At 42.5% G+C, this 16391-nt stretch overlaps 1 protein-coding gene across 3 annotated transcripts in view; it reads right to left on the reverse strand.

Moving 5' to 3' along the window:
* The window catches only part of RPA1 (replication protein A1), a 65556-nt gene that overhangs the window by 26129 nt on the left and 23036 nt on the right, over positions 1-16391 (reverse strand). For all 3 annotated transcript variants that reach the window (XM_032138993.2, XM_058431514.1, XM_058431515.1), the window contains one exon: positions 16187-16275. In XM_032138993.2, the coding sequence (XP_031994884.1) occupies positions 16187-16275 (89 nt within the window). The remainder of the gene's footprint in view (positions 1-16186; positions 16276-16391) is intronic.

Genomic DNA, 16391 nt, shown 5'->3' on the forward strand with positions numbered 1-16391 from the left:
ACCCACAGCTGGGAGGGCTTCCCACCTGCCACCCTGTCTCTGCCTTCTCCAATTGCTGAGTTCGCGTTCCTGCTGCGTTTTCCAAGGTCCTAACTCAAACGGGCACATTACACGCTGATTTAATTTACTTCTGCCAATATTACTCTTAACTGGCACAACTAAATGAGAGGTGGTTGTGCCATTAGAGTAAAATCAATTTAGCATAAAATTAAAAAGGTTAAATAGAACTGTTTAGTTCTTCCTATGGAGAGAAAAATTGAGAGACCTTATTTACATAGAAAAAGAGCCAGATTATTGACAGTGAAATTTTTGTGTTTACATTTTGGCTTTTCCATTACCTCTGAATTTACAAAGTATCACACAAAATTGCAAGGGAAACTGCTCGTCTCTGACAACGCATCTTGTGAAGGAACAGTCTAAGATTCTGCAGTGGACCTTTTTTAAAATCCATAGAAAAAGATGAGTTGCTCAGGAAATAGTACTAGGGCTAAGTGGTTGGAAAGAAATAGAACAAAAGCTGTATCTTTATCTGCTTCATGAATTATATTATTCAAGAGAATAAAGATGTAAACATTCAAAAACAGAAGAGTACCATAAAAATACATAAGCCCCTGCTACACTCCCTCCCACTTCCTCCCTCTCTTCTATCGTCTCCAAAACCTCTAAACTAGAAAATCCCCTCCTCAGATCACGTCTGCTTAAGAACCTTGTTGAAAAGGGCGTGGTCATCTGATCTTGCTGATCACATAGATTCAACTTCTATAAAAATGTAGCTAAATCTTAAGAGGTACCTACCATAGACAAATTCCCAGGGACAGAAAGCAGAAGAGGGGTTACCAGAGACTGGCGGGACTGGGGAATGGAGTAGTGTCTGATAGGCACAAGAGTTTCGGTTTGGGATGATGAAAAAGCTCTGCAGATGGATGGTGACGATGGCTTACAACAGTGTTAACGGACTTAATGTCACTGAACTGTACGCTTCAAAATGGTCAAATGTAAATTTCATGTTAGGTAGTATTTTACCACAATTTTTAAAAATGTGACTTACCTTAGTTTACTTATTCTAAGATCCACATTTTTTTCATATTTTAACACGTAAATTAATGTCTTACCATCACTTCCTTTTAATAGTACATAACGGTACAGTCTTGTCATCACCGGATTCTGAGATTCGATGAAGCACAGCATATTTAACAAGTCTCCAATCAAGCCCTGTAATATGTATGAATCATAGCTACCCTTTTTTGAGTGCTTACCCTGCTTCAGGTACTGCATTCAGGAGAATGCAGGTACATGCATTCCTACAGTGCCTGCCGGTCCTAGGACGAAGACACTATTATACCCTTTAACAGATGAGAACATTGGGTTAGAGGAACCACGTAACTGGCTCAAATCATACAGCTGGGAAGCAGGACATCATCTTGAACCGAGGCTTTTATGACTACATCCATGTACTTCATCATCATCTAGGTAATTGTTAACTGTGAACAACCAATTCTGGCAGCCGCAACTCTAGTTATGAGATCTGGTAATTAGGAAAAGCTACTAATCCACTTACTAGAGCAATCCTTAACTCCTGCTCTGGACCAGATGTGCAAATCTGGCACGAGAGACAAGAGACAGCCCGGAGCCAAATGGACGGCAAGAATCCGGTGCATTCTACGTAGCAACAACTATCTTCCAGTGAATGCACTGCAACATGGCAGCGGGCCACGAGACCCCAGAAAAATCAGACTACAGCTAAGTAAAAATCCTTCTAAAAATTAAATGACACCCCAAAGCAGTAATGCAGAGACTTAACTTCTGATACATCTTCTGCTTTGTGTCACCTGCAAATCAAACCATTCCAATAAGACAGGTCAACATCATGGTTCTTAGACTCTTTTGCTCTCTGCTAGCTTTATATATATCACTGGCTTTGACCTAGGGGAGAAATAAGATTTGAGACAAAGTCTCGCTCTGTTGCCCAGGCTGCAGTGCAGTGGCACGATCTTGGCTCACTGCAACCTCCACATCCCAGGTTCAAGTGATTCTCCTGCCTCAGCCTCCCAAGTAGCTGGGATTACAGGCGCCCACCACCACACCCGGCTAATTTTTGTATTTTTAGTAGAGACGGGGTTTCACCATGTTGGCCAGTCTGGTCTCAAACTCCTGACCTCAGGTGATCCGCCCACCTCGGCCTCCCAAAGTGTTGTGATTATAGGCGTAAGCCACCGCGCCCAGCCAAAATAGGATATTTCAGAGCAGACTCTTAGCTCCTCAAATTACTTGCACTCACACCTATCATTTTTATCATTATAATGGTTAAGTGAGCCATCGCAGAGAAAAATTAGCTAAATAGACAATGGAGAATAAGGGCAACAAAAAATTCAACTTCTACCAGTAAGTACTTTCTTAACAACTACAAACAATATGTAGAAGAGTCAATCCAATAATTACAATTGCCTCTTGGCAGAAAATGGATGAAATCAGGCTGAAAGAAATTTCAACTAGTGTCTTTCAATAAGTAACACTAATAACCAAGTATTGTGTAACAAATTTTAGTCAAAGTAAAATATTGTTAGCCATAGTATAGGTGCATGGAACTTATATACGCAGACAAAAATACAGTGGTAAATATGGGAGATTTTAAAATCATCTAATGCAATATAGTATGAAGCATGAATTATGTCTGAAGTTTTATTTCTCACACTTTAAAAATTCTATAAATATCAGACAATTTCTTTTTTCTTTTCCTGAGATGGGGTCTCGCTGTGTTGCCCAAGCTGGAGGGCAGTGGCGTGATTTCAGCTCACTGCAACCTCAGCCTCCCAAGTAGCTGGGATTACAGGTACCCGCCACCATGCCCAGCTAATTTTTGTATTTTTAGTAGAGATAGGGTTTCACCATGTTGGCCAGGCTGGTCTCGAACTCCTGCCCTCAAATGATCCACCCGCCTCGGCTTCCCAAAGTGCTGGGATTATAGAGTGAGCCACCATGCCCAGCCAAGACAATTTCACTGCACATTTTGGAATTCCTGCCTATTTGTGGGCTGGACTTAAGTAACTATACTGGTCACCTCACATGGCACAAGTTCTGGATTAGGGGCTGGGAAGATACAAAATGAACTTTAATTCTCTACCCGCTAGCACAGAGTGTGCTTCCTTTCCCAACAGAGGAGAAAGCACTGCTGTTAAATGCCCTGTGAGGTAGAAGTCACTATAAGAAAGCTATTTCCGCACTGGCTCACTGATCTGGTTACGATGAAATTCGAGAGTAAGTAATCCTGAACAGCAATCTTCTCATCCCCCTGAGCTTTAACAGACACTGGAGAAAGGAAAGGCCCAGTGGAACTGGGTATTGAAATAAAGGAATATTTTTCCATAGCCCTATGTTTACTTTCTTTTTTTTTTCCCCTTGAGACAGGGTATTGCTCTGATGCCCAGGTTGGAGTACAGTGGCATGATCATAGCTCACTACAGGCCTTGACCTCCTGGCCTCAAGCAATCCCCCCAGTCAGCCTCCCCAGTAGGTGGAACTACAGTTACACGAGATCACACCTGGCTTATTTTTTGTATTTTTTTTGTAGAGACTACTTTTGTCTCTACAGCTACCCAGGCTGATCTTTAACTCCTGGGCTCAACTGATCCTCCTGCCTCGACCTCCCAAAGTGCTGCCATTACAGGTGTCAGCCACTGCACCTGGACCATAGCCCTATATTTCTGACTAAGCAATAAGTATCCTTCAATCCTTCATCAATAAGTATCCTTCATCATCTCCATCTTTTTTCTTTTTAATTTTTTTTTGAGACAGGGTCGCGATCTGTCACCCAGGCTGGAGTGCACTGGTGTGATTACAGATCACTGCATCCTTGACCTCCTGGGCTCAAGTGATCCTCCCACCTCGGCTTCCCGAGTAGCCAGGACTAGAGGAGTGTGCTATCCGCCTGGCTAATTTTTTTGTTTGTTTTTTGTAGAGACAGGGTCTCACTATGTTGCCCAGGCCAGTCTTGAATTCCTGGCCTCCACGATCCTCCTGCCTCAGCCTCCCAAAGTGTTGGGACTGAAGGTATGGGCCACTGAGCCCAGCCCATCTTCAGTACAAACACTTTTGCCCCCAAAACAGAAAATGTCCAAAGCAATCATTCAATTAAATACAACACACACACACACACACACAAAACACTAGAAACCTGGCCAGAGGTGATAAAGCTGGGCACAATCACCTCTCTCTTGTCCTGACTGCATCCAAAGGTTTCAGAAAAATGCTAAGCATTGCTTTGTCTCAGCTCACCTTCCTAAAAGCTGAGAAGGTGATAACCAATTCGCTCATTTTAACAAAACATTACTACTGCAAAACAAAAGTGATGTGTCAATTTAATAATTTAGCCGAATAATCTACCCGATTCCCTCTCCAATTTAAAGCATCAAATTACAATTTGTGTAAATAAAAATTAATATCTAGCAGGTTCCATTTCTGGAAAGAGCATAGTGATGGCCTAGCCCCACATCTTCCCACTTCTAAAAACCAATACAGAGCAATAGGAATGAATGCCAACTGCGTACACATACATGCACGTGCACACAGACGTATACACATCCCTCATTACAAATGACATCTTCGGTGAAACCAGGGAACAGAGAAAACCCGCACATTCCAAGTTGTGTGAAAATGAAGCCCAAAACACCATAAATCAAGAACCCACAACAGTATAAGACAGAAGCAGCATGAATAATTTCAGTGTAAAAACTAAAACGGTGGCTGGGCGCGGTGGCCCACACCTATAATCCCAGCACTTCAGGAGGCAGAGGTGGCCAGATCACTTGAAGTCAGGAGTCCGAGACCAGCCTGGCCAACATGGGAAAACCCCATCTCTACTAAAAATACAAAAAAATTAGCCGGGCGTGGTGGTTGGTGCCTGTGGTCCCAGCTACTAGGCAAGCTGAGACAGGAGAACTGCTTGAACCCAAGAGCCAGAGGTTGTACTGAGCCGAGATCGCGCCATTGCACTCCACCCTGGGTGACAGAGAGACTCCATCTCAAAAAAAAAAAAAAAAGAGATCTCTAAGCATATACAAGTATATGGAAATATCTCTAGGCCAAAAAAATTTTTTTTTTTTTTTTTTTTTTTTTTTTTTGGGTCTCACTCTGTCACCCAGGCTGGAGTGCAGCGGCACGACCCTGGCTCACTGCAGCCTCTGCCTCCCAGACTCAAGTGATCCTCTCACTTTAGCCTCCCGGGTGGCTGGGACTGCAGGTGTGCACCACCATGCCTGGCTAATTTTTTGTATTTTTGGTAGAGACAGGGTTTCGCCATGTTGCCTAGGCTGGTCTTGATCTCCTGAGCTCAAGCGATCTGCCCGGCTTGGCCTACCAAAGCATTGGGATTACGGACGGGGGCCACCGCACCTGGTCAGAAAACTTTAAAACAGGATATGGCTGGGCGCAGTGCTCACACCTGTATTCCCAGCACTTTGGGAAGCTGAAGTGGGAGAATTGCTTGAGCCCAGGAGTCTGAGACCAGCCTGAACAGCATAGTGAGGTCTCATCTCTATTAAAATAATAATAAATAAATAAAAGCAGGATAAAAAGACAAGATAGTGTACACAGTATGCTGCCTTTTGTGTAGGCAAAGTGGAGTACAGAATGAGAATATATATTTGTATTTGGTTACATGCTCATGAAGAAACGTCTGAAGGATAAAAAGAAACCACAAAAACTTTACCTCTAGAGGGCAGCAGTGGTCAGGGGGGCGGCAAGGGTAGGAGTAACATTTCTCTGAACACACAATTCAGCAGCTGTGACTTTAAATCATGTAACTACATTATCCTTTTGAAATCATTTAACCATATTATCTATTCAAGATTAATGTTTATTAAAGAAAACAGATGTCTGATTATCTCAATTATATTTTACATTTATTTAATTATGCAAGTTTTAATGGACAAATATATAAATGTGAAATAGAGATAATTTTAATTATGTATATAACATTCCCGCAATAGACTCACTCACACGATCTATGTACTTAAATACAATTTTCAAGTAGGGAAAAACTTTGGTATGAAGGTTAATCTTTGAAGGTCTGGGCACAATGGAAACTGTTCTCACTGGGAAATGACAAATGCTCACTCTCATTTCTTGTAGCAACCCACTGTGTGACCTTGGGGAAGTTACTTCACTGCCTCACTCACGTTTTTATTTAATGATTAAAAACTGATCAACTGATCTCTAAAACAGTTTCCTCTATCTCAACGTTCTGCGATTGTGCTGAATTCACTGCTAAGGTCCAGAACTGAGATTCTCCAACTTTCCTCTCACTTAGGCAAAGGCCTTTCCATTATCTCACTTAGGCAAAGGCCAGGACTCAGTTCCAGGTAGGAAAACAAAGACAGGATGCAAGAATTACTTCCCACCTCAGCTTTCCCAGTAGCTGGGAGCATGAACCACCACTCCCAACTAATTTATTTTATTTTATTTTATTTGTTTGAGACGAGTCTCACTCCATCACCCAGGCTGGAGTGCAATGGCACGAACTCGGCTCACTGCAACCTCCACCTCCCAGGCTCAAGCAATTCTCCTGCCTCAGCCTCCCGAGTAGCTGAGATTACAGGTGCCCGCCACCACACTCGGCTAATTTTTTTTATTTTTAGTAGAGACGGCGTTTCACCATGTTGGCCAGGCTAGTCTCGAACTCCTGACCTCAGATGATCCACCTAAGGTCCAGCCTAAGAATTACTGGGTTCAATTCCACTTACCCTTAAGCGAAAACCCTACTAATAGTAAAAGTTAGTTATGGACAAATTGAAGAACTATGTTGTTAAGGTTATTTTTATTTATTTTTGAGATGGAGTTTCACTCTTGTTGCCCAGGCTGGATGGAGTACATTGGCGCAATCTCAGCTCACTGCAACCTCCGATTCCCAGGTTCAAGCGATTCTCCTGCCTCAGCCTCCCTAGTAGCTGGGACTACAGGCACGTGCCACTATGCCCAGCTAATTTTTTGTATTTTTAGTAGAGACGAGGTTTCACCATGTTGGTCAGGCTGGTCTCAAACTCCTGACCTCAGGTGATTTGCCCACCTCAGCCTCCCAAAGTGCTGGGATTATAGGCATGGGCCACTGTGCCCCACATATATTGGTAAATTTAAATTAAGACAGTGAATTAGTGTACTTCGGTGGGAACCAGCTAAGCATCTTTGTCTACTGGGAGCAGCAGAGACAGTTTAATTTTTAAGAAACAGCTCCTTCTCTGAGTTCAAACATAGCTTCCTACTGAGAAATCATTTGGGAATGAGGAGATACACCGTGGAAGATTTCAAATAAGCTACATGAACATCTTCCAGCTTCTTGATGCTGACCAACTTAAAGTCGATTTTATATTTTCAATGTCACAATTATAATTAGTTAATATATGTACTTAATTAGTTATATAAGTTATTAAAATTATTCAATACACTCTGAACATTTCTTTTCTATAAATTATATCACAAATTTTTTTCCAAATATTCATGACTGACCATCATCTCTTAGTGACTTCAGATTTAGTTCAAAAATTGGCTGATTAGTAAAACAATAAAATTATGTTGTTCTGATTACTAAAAATATCAATCTGAAAACATAACAACCATTTGAAAATTGCCTTCTACAAGTATGTTTTGAAAACTTTAAATTTTTAACAAAGCAAGATATGTTTCATAGAAAAACTTAAATCTGACTGGCCATTTAAATTTTGATGTCGGCGCCATGCAGGGGCTCACGTTCGTAATCCCAGCATATTGGGAGACCGAGGCAGGTGGATTACCTGAGCTCAAGAGCTCAAGACCAGCCTGCACAACATGGCAAAACTCTGTCTCTACAAAAAAATATAAAAAATAGTTGGGGCCAGGCATGGTGGCTCACATCTGTAATCCCAACACTTTGGGAGGCCAAGGGGGGTGGATCACCTGAGGTCAGGAGTTCGAGACCAGCCTGGCCAACATGATGAAACGCTGCCTCTACTAAAAATAAAAAAAATTAGCCAAGTGTGGAGGCGGGCACCTGTAATCCCAGCTACTTGGGAGGCTGAGGCAGGAGAATCGCTTGAGCCTGGGAGGTGGAGGTTGCAGTGAGCCGAGATTGTGCCATTGCACTCCAGCCTGGGTGACACAGTGAGACTCATCTCAAAAAAATAAGATAACATAACATAACATAAAATAAAATAAATCAGTTGGGCGTGGTGGTGCACGCTCCCAGCTACTGGGAAAGCTGAGGTGGGAAGGTCACTTGAGCCTGGGAGGTTGAGGCTACAGTGAGCCCTGTTTGAGCCACTGCACTCCAGCCTGGATGACAAAGCAAGAACCTGTCTCCAAATAAGTAAATAAATACATGTTGGCCGCGCGCGGCGGCTCACGCCTGTAACCCCAGCACTGTGGGAGGCCGGGCGCGGCGGCTCACGCCGGTAACCCCAGCACTGTGGGAGGCCGGGCGCGGCGGCTCACGCCTGTAACCCCAGCACTGTGGGAGGCCGAGGCAGGCGGATCATGAGGTCAGGAGATCAAGACCATCCTGGCTAACACAGTGAAACCCCGTCTCTACTAAAAATACAAAAAAATTAGCCGGGCGTGGTGGTGGGTGCCTGTAGTCCCAGCTACTCAGGCAGGAGAATGGTGTGAATCTGGGAGGTGGAGCTTGCAGTGAACTGAGACCGCACCACTGCACTCCAGCCTGGGCGACACAGTGAGACTCCATCTCAAAAAATAAAAAAAAAAAAAAATTAGCAGGGTGCAGTGGTGCACGCCTGTAATCCCAGCTACTGAGGAGGGTGAGGCAAGGAGGATTGCTTGAGTCTAGGAGGCAGAGGCTGCAGTGAGCCGAGATCATACCACTGGACTCCAGGCTGGGCGACAGTGTGAGACTCTTAAAAAAGAAAAAAAAAAAAGAAAGAGAGCACCACATTCTAATCTCCCATAGTGTGAAGTTAATAAACAAATGTTTCAACTGAAAAAATTAACAAAGAGCAGCACAAATGTGTTATTTAGAAATATGGAGACAAACAGAGAAGAAACAGCTGTGAGATTTGAAACAGACTATCTCTAGACAGGAGTCAGAGGCCAAAGAAAAGTGAGGCAGGAGAATACTGTTTCGTTTTTAAGGACACACCTCGCAAAAATATTCAACTTTTAAAACTTCGTACTGGACAAGATTGAGCAACAGAGACCAGGTTCACCCTAACACCTAAAATAACCCCCTCCCCCGACCAGAAAGGGAGAAAATATCTGAGCCACATGGTTTTCAAGACACTAGACACTAAGCAATGAAGGGCAGTGACTGCTGTGCACAGGAAAGCGAGTGAGTGAGCCTGCACCAGCTCAGTGCCTCGAGGGCTTAGGGGGCCTGCCAGAACCCGAGGTGCAGAGATGGGGGCCGAGAGTCTGGGGAGATTGCCGTCTACCTGACTGGACAGAGTAGCAGAGAAGAGAGGGCTGTACACAGAGAACTCCAGAGATGGGTGGCAGGTTTTCTGGGTAGTCAGCAGAGTCCTGGTTGGCCCGAGTGTGTGTGGACACTATCTGAGGCCAGGGTGAGAAGGCCAGAGGTTCGGAACCATGCCTGTGTTTATAGCAAGCTTGAAATAGTACCTGTTTCTACCAGTCAGATGGGAAAAATTCATATTCATGGGGCACGAGGTAGAACAGTCTGTCAGGTCTTGATTCAGTATTGGGAATAACTACACCTAGACTAAATGCAGCTCTCTGATCCCATCTAATAAATCTTAAAAGCAACACACCAAAAGATCAAACTGTCTCCAAGTTAACCGTATCCCTGAAAAAAGCTCAAGAATAATTACAGGATTACAAAAGTTTCTAGCACCCAACAAGGTACGAATCCCAATGTCTGGCATTCAGTCCGCGGGCCAGGCATGAAAAGAAGCAGGAAAATATGATCCATGATTGGAGAGGCCGGGATCAACTGACAGAAACAAACCCGGACCTAACACAGACATCAGAATCCACAGACAAGGACCTTAAAACAAATACTGTCATTGTGCTCTGTATGTCCCAAAAATTAAGTAGAGATCTAGAAGAGATTTTAAAAGACCCAAAGTCAAGCTTCTAGGGATGAAAACTATACTATCAGAGAAGAAAAATACTCTCAATGGGATTAACAGCAGATTAGGCATTGCCTGAGAAACCATTAGCGAACTTGAACAGCTAGCAGTAGAAAGATACACAATGGCCAGGCATGGTAGCTTATGGCTGTAATTCAGCCTTTTGAGAGGCTAAGGTGGGAGGATTAGGCCAGGAGTTGGAGACCAGCCTGGGTAACAAAGTGAGAATCCGTCCCTACAAATAAAAAGAAAAGTAATGAGCCGGGCATGGTGGCACTGCAGTCCCAGTCCCAGTCCCAGTCCCGGTCCAGGCAGTCCGCAGGCAGGCCCGGTACTCCACCTCCCAGACTACAGGTGTAGCCTGCAGTCCCAGCTACTTGGGAGGCTGAGGCAGGATTGCTGGAGGCCAGGAATTCAAGACCAGTGTGGGTAACATGGCAGGACTCCATGTCCACAAAAAACAAAATTAGGCCGGGCGCGGTGGCTCACACCTGTAATCCTAGCATTTTGGGAGGGCAAGGCGCGCAGATCATGACATCAAGAGATGGAGACCATCCTGGCCAACATGGTGAAACCCCATCTCTACTGAAAATACAAAAATTAGCCGGGCGTGGTGGTGCGTGCCTGTAGCCCCAGCTACTCGGGAGGCTGAGGCAGGAGAATCGCTTGAACCTGGGAGGCGGAGGTTGCAGTGACCCGAGATCGCGCCTCTGCACTCCAGCCTGGCAACAGAGTGAGACTTCGTCTCAAAAATAAATAAATATATAAAAAACAAAATAAAATTATCTGGGCGTGACGGCAGGATCGCTTGAGCCCAGGGTGTTGAGGCTGTACTGAGCCGTGAAAATACCACTGTACTCCAGCCTGGGAAACAGAGCAAGATGTTGGCTCTAGCAGAGAAAAAAAAAAAAAAAAAAAAAGAACGCTGAAGTGGCTATGCTAATATCAAAGCAGATTTCAAAGCAAGAATTTCACCAGGGATAAAATCATTTCATAATAATAAGAATCAATTCATCAAGTGGACACAAGAATTCTAAATTATACAGATATTTAATAATAGAGCTTCAAAATACATGAAGCAAAAACTAATAGAACTGCAGAAAGATAGAGAAACTTACAAGTATTACAGTTAGAGATTTCAATACCCCTCTCAGTAATTGACAGAACAAGTAAATAGAAAAACAGTAAGGATATAGAAAAAGTGAATAACACAATTTACCGACTTGACTTAATTGACATTTATAAGACTCTGTCCAACAACAAAATACACATTCTTTTCAAGTACACAGAGAATTTACCAAAAGAGACCATAATCTGGACATAAAATAAGACTTAAGGCCGGGCACGGTGGGTCACTCCTGTAATCCCAGCACTTTGGGAGGCCAAGGTGGGCGGATCATCTGAGGTCAGGAGTTCGAGACCAGCCTGGCTAACATGGCAAAACCCTATCTTTACTAAAAACACAAAAATTATCCAGGCGTGGTGGCGGGCACCTGTAGTCCTAGCTATTTGGGAGGCTGAGACAGGAGAATCGCTTGAACCTGGGAGGTGGAGATTGCAGTGAACCAAGATTATGCCATTGCACTCCAGCCTGGGTGAAAGAGTGAGTCTCAGTCTCGAAAAATAAATAAATAAGTAAATAAAATAAAACAAAATAAGTCTCAATACATTTAACAGGATTCAGGTCATACAAAGTATGTTGTTTGATCATACTGGAATTAAATTAGATATCAAGAACAAGATCTCTAGAAAATACCCACATTTGGCCAGCGTAATGGCTCATGTCTGTAATTCCGGCACTTTGGGAGGCTGAGGCAGGCAGATCACTTGAGGGCAGGAGTTCGAGACCAGCCTGGCCAACATGGCAAAACCGCATCTCTACTAAAAATATAAAAAATTAGCCAGGCGTGGTGGCGCACACCAGTAGTCCCAGCTGCTCAGGAGGCTGATGTGGGAGGATCGCTTGAACCCGGGAGGCGGAGGCTGCAGTGAGCAGAGATTGTGCCACTGCTCACCAGCCTGGGTGACAGAGCAAGACTCTGTCTCAAAAAAAAAAAAAAAAAAAGAAAAAGAAAAAAAGAGAAAATCCCCACATTTAAAAACTAAACACACTTCTAAATAACAGAATGTTAAAGACGAAATTGAAAGGGAAATAAGAAAGTATTATGAATTGAATATGAATGAGAATATAACATATCCAAATTTGCTGGATACTATTAAAGCAGTAGCTAAGGGCAAATTTATAATGCTACATGCCTATGTTAGAAAAAAAGATCTCAAGTCAATGAACTCAGCTTCCACCTTAAGAAACGAGAAAAAAAATACAAAGCTCAAAGTTAGAAGAAAATATTAAAGATCAACAGCATAAATCAATAGAATACAAAACATAAGAGAAAATAAAAAAACTCAAAAGTTGCTCCTTTGAGATCAATAAAATTGATGAAACTCAAATTCTATAGACACTCAAAGGATAACAAGGAAACATATATGTATGTTATATAACATATATATATGCTATAATTCCAGCACTTTGGGAGGCTGAGGCAGGCAGATCACTTGAGGGCAGGAGTTCGAGACCAGCTTGGCCAACGTGGCAAAATCCTGTCTCTACTAAAAATATAAAAAATTAAATAAAAAAAGTAAATTAAAAAATAAATAAATAAATAAATAAATAAAAGCTATATATAGTTTTGTTTTGTTTTGAGACAGAGTCTCACTCTGTCGGCCCAGCTGGAGTGCAGTGGCATGATCTCGGCTCATTGCAACCTTCGCCTCCCGGGTTCAAGTGATTCTCCTGCCTCAGCCTCACAAGTAGCTGGGACTACAGGTGCGTGCCACCATGCCTAGATAATCTTTGTATTTTTTCAGTAGAGACAGGGTTTCACCATATTGGCCAGGCTGGTCTCCAACTCCTGACCTCGTGATCTGCCTGCCTCAGCCTCCCAAAGTGTTGGGATTATGGGCGTGAGCCACAGCACCTGGCATTTTTTTTTTTTAATGGGGTCTCGCTCTGTCACCCAGGCTGGAGTGCACTGGTGCCATCTGGCTTACTGCAACCTCCACCTCCCGGGCTCAGGTGGCTGGAACCACAGGTGCAGGAGTGCCACCACATCCAGCTAATTTTTTGTATTTTTGGTAGAGACTGGGTTTCATCATGTTGCGCGGGCTGGTCTTGAACTCCTGAGTGCAAGCGATCAGCTTGCCTCGTTCTCCCAAGGTGTTGGGATTACAAGTGTGAGCCACCGCACCCGGCTGGAAATATATTTTTTTAATCCATCTGATAATTTCTAATAATTGGGGTGTTTAGAATATTTATATTTCTATAGACTAATAAATTCAAGAACTTAAATGAAATTAAGTTCCTTGAAGCACATAATCTACCAAAGTCTACTCAAGAAGGTTGCCTGAATAATCCTGTATCTCTTTATTAAAGAAACTGAACTTACAGTTTAAGACTTTTCCACAAAAAAAAAAAAAAAAAAAAATCAGGCGCAGATGGCTTCACTGGTGAATTCAACTGAACATCTAAGGAAGAGGTAATACCAAGTCTACACAAACTGCTGCAGAAAATTTAAGACGGAACACTTCCCAACTTATTCCATAAGGTCAGGGTTACTCAGATATCAAAATCAGAGATGTAAGAAGAAAACTAAAGAAAAATGTCTCTCGCGAATACCGATACAAAAATTCTAAACAAAGTAAATCAAATCAAATGGATGTAGCAAATCCAATCCAACAATATGTAAAAAGAATAATACATCATGACGTAGACTCATCCCAGAGATCCCAGACTGGTTTAGCACTCAAAAACCAATCAACATGGCTGAGCGCAGGGTAATCCCAGCACTTTGGGAGGCCCAGGTGGGTGGACCACTTGAGGTCAGGAGTTTGAGACCAGTCTGGCCAACATGGCAAAACCCCATCTCTACTAAACACACACACACACACACACACACGAATTTTTAGCCGGGCATGGTGTCATACACCTGTAATCCCAGCTACTCTGAGGCTGAGGCACGAGAATGACCTGAACCCAGGAGGCGGAGGTTGCAGTGAGCCGAGAAGGAACCACTGCACCCCAGCCTGGGTGATGCAATGAGACTGTCTCAAAAAGAAGAAAAAAAAAAAATCAATCAATATAACTCACCATATTAACTAACTAACAAAGAAAACCACATGATCATCAGATCATCAGCAAGCACAGAAAACGCATTTGACAAAACTCACCACCCATTTCTGATGAAAGCCCTCAGCAACTAGGAACAGAAATAAACTTCTTTACTTCTGATAAAAAGACTTTAAGAAAACCCTACAGTTAACATGACATTTAATGGTGAAAGTCTGAGTGCTTTCTCCCTGAGATCAGGAATAAGATGAAGATAACCAGCAAGGCTGAAGATGTTTTCTAATGTATTAGCCATTTGTTTTCCTTCTGTAGTGAACAATCTATTTTTCTCCAATGCCTACTTTGCTAATGAAGTACTTTATTCCTTAATATGCAAAAATTTCAATAAATAGTAAAGATACCTTTGTCAATCCTATCAGTTGCAAATATTTTATCCTAGTTTAAGTTTACATACTTTTAATTTTTTGCAGTGGGGGAATAGCAGACACTTGCTGTGTCCCCAGGCTGGAGGGCAGTGGTGTGATCACAGCTCACTGCAGCCTCAACCTCCCAGGCTCAAGTAATCCCCCCACCTCATCCTCCCAAGTAGCTGAGACTACAGGTGCGAGCCACCACACCAGGCTAAGTTTTTAAAAATTATTGTAGAGATGGGGTCTTCCTGTGTTGCCCAGGCTGGTCTCCTCCTCCTGGACTCAAAGCAATTCTTCCACCTCAGCCTCCTAAAGTGCAGAATAATTACAGGTGTGAGGCACCGTGCCTGTTTTCCTATTTTTAATATGTAATTTGAAAATTTCAATGTAATCAAATATTCATTGTGAATTATTCCAATCTATTTGTGCAGCCTCTTCCTCTTGATTTTTGATGGTTTCATTTTCTAACTTGAAAAAATACATCTCAAATTTATTTTGCTGTAAAGTGAGGCTTTTATTTTTTGACTTGGTGTAAGGGCAAACAATCCTTTCCTTTAATGGGGCCAGTGATTTGAAGATTCTTTTTGCCTTTCTCTAGAATTGTCTAAAGTAATGATTTTTTTTTTCAGCTTCTTTTAGGATGCAAAGAAAAAATGGACTTTTTTTTCCTAATTTCATTGTGCTTTTCTATACATTTTCATGAGAAAATTAAATCAGTAATTTTACCATCAAGAGATAATCGCAGTAAAATAATGTTATATATTCAACTTGTTTCAACAAATACTAAACGCCAGCCTCAAGTTAGGCACTAGAACAAACATGATCTCTACCTTCACACAGTTTACTCATGGCTTAGCAGTAAATAGAGATAATTCTAAAAGCTACCAGTGCGGTGAGTGTTATCACAGGAGTATAGACTGCATGCTTCACACTTTTTAAAAACAAAAGTGTACATAAGATAAATCTTAGGAAAACACGTTTCTCATTAATATTACAGATATCCTATAGTATCCTATATTACTGTGATATTCTAGATATTTTTTTTAGTCTCGTATAACTGAATCTTTGTCCATTACTTTCTTACTTTTTTTTGAGACAGAGTCTCGCTCTGTCGCCCAGGATAGAGTGCAGTGGCACGATCTCGGCTCACTGAAACCTCTGTCTCCTGGGTTCAAGCGATTTCCCTGCCTCAGCCTCCTGCGTAGCTGGGATTACAGGCGCGGGCCTCTATGCCTAGCTACTTTTTGTATTTTTAGTAGAGATGGGGTTTGCCATGCTGGCCAGACTGGTCTTGAACTCCTGACCTCAAGTGATCTACCTGCTTTGGCCTCCCAAAGTGCTGGGATTACAGGCGTGAGCCGCCGCGCACCCAGCCCATTTGTCCATTGCTTTCTAATTGTCCCCTTTGTTCATACATCATTTCTTTAGAATTGAAAAAGCCTAACAGAATAACCTGGTTCCTAGACCCCAGAATCACTATCATTTTATTAACACTAACAAGTCACACTGAATCCAAAGGTAGAACTCCGAATATATAAAGAGGTATTCAGTTGAGTGCTACAACCTACGCCAAAGCATTTTACCTTCATTATAGGGCACTGGATTGCCAATCTTCACTCCAACTGCTTCAGCTGACTTCAAAACTTCTAATTCCATCAAGATAACTACTCTCCTGCAAAAGCAGACAAACAGAAACAGGTTAGAAAAACAAATTCCGTTCAAATGATAAGCTACTCAAAATGCTTTCCCCGATGATCATTGTGATGAACTATTTTCCGTTTGTCATCT

This window comes from Hylobates moloch, unplaced genomic scaffold (assembly GCF_009828535.3).
Source record: "Hylobates moloch isolate HMO894 unplaced genomic scaffold, HMol_V3 SCAFFOLD_19, whole genome shotgun sequence".
NCBI lineage: Eukaryota > Metazoa > Chordata > Mammalia > Primates > Hylobatidae > Hylobates > Hylobates moloch.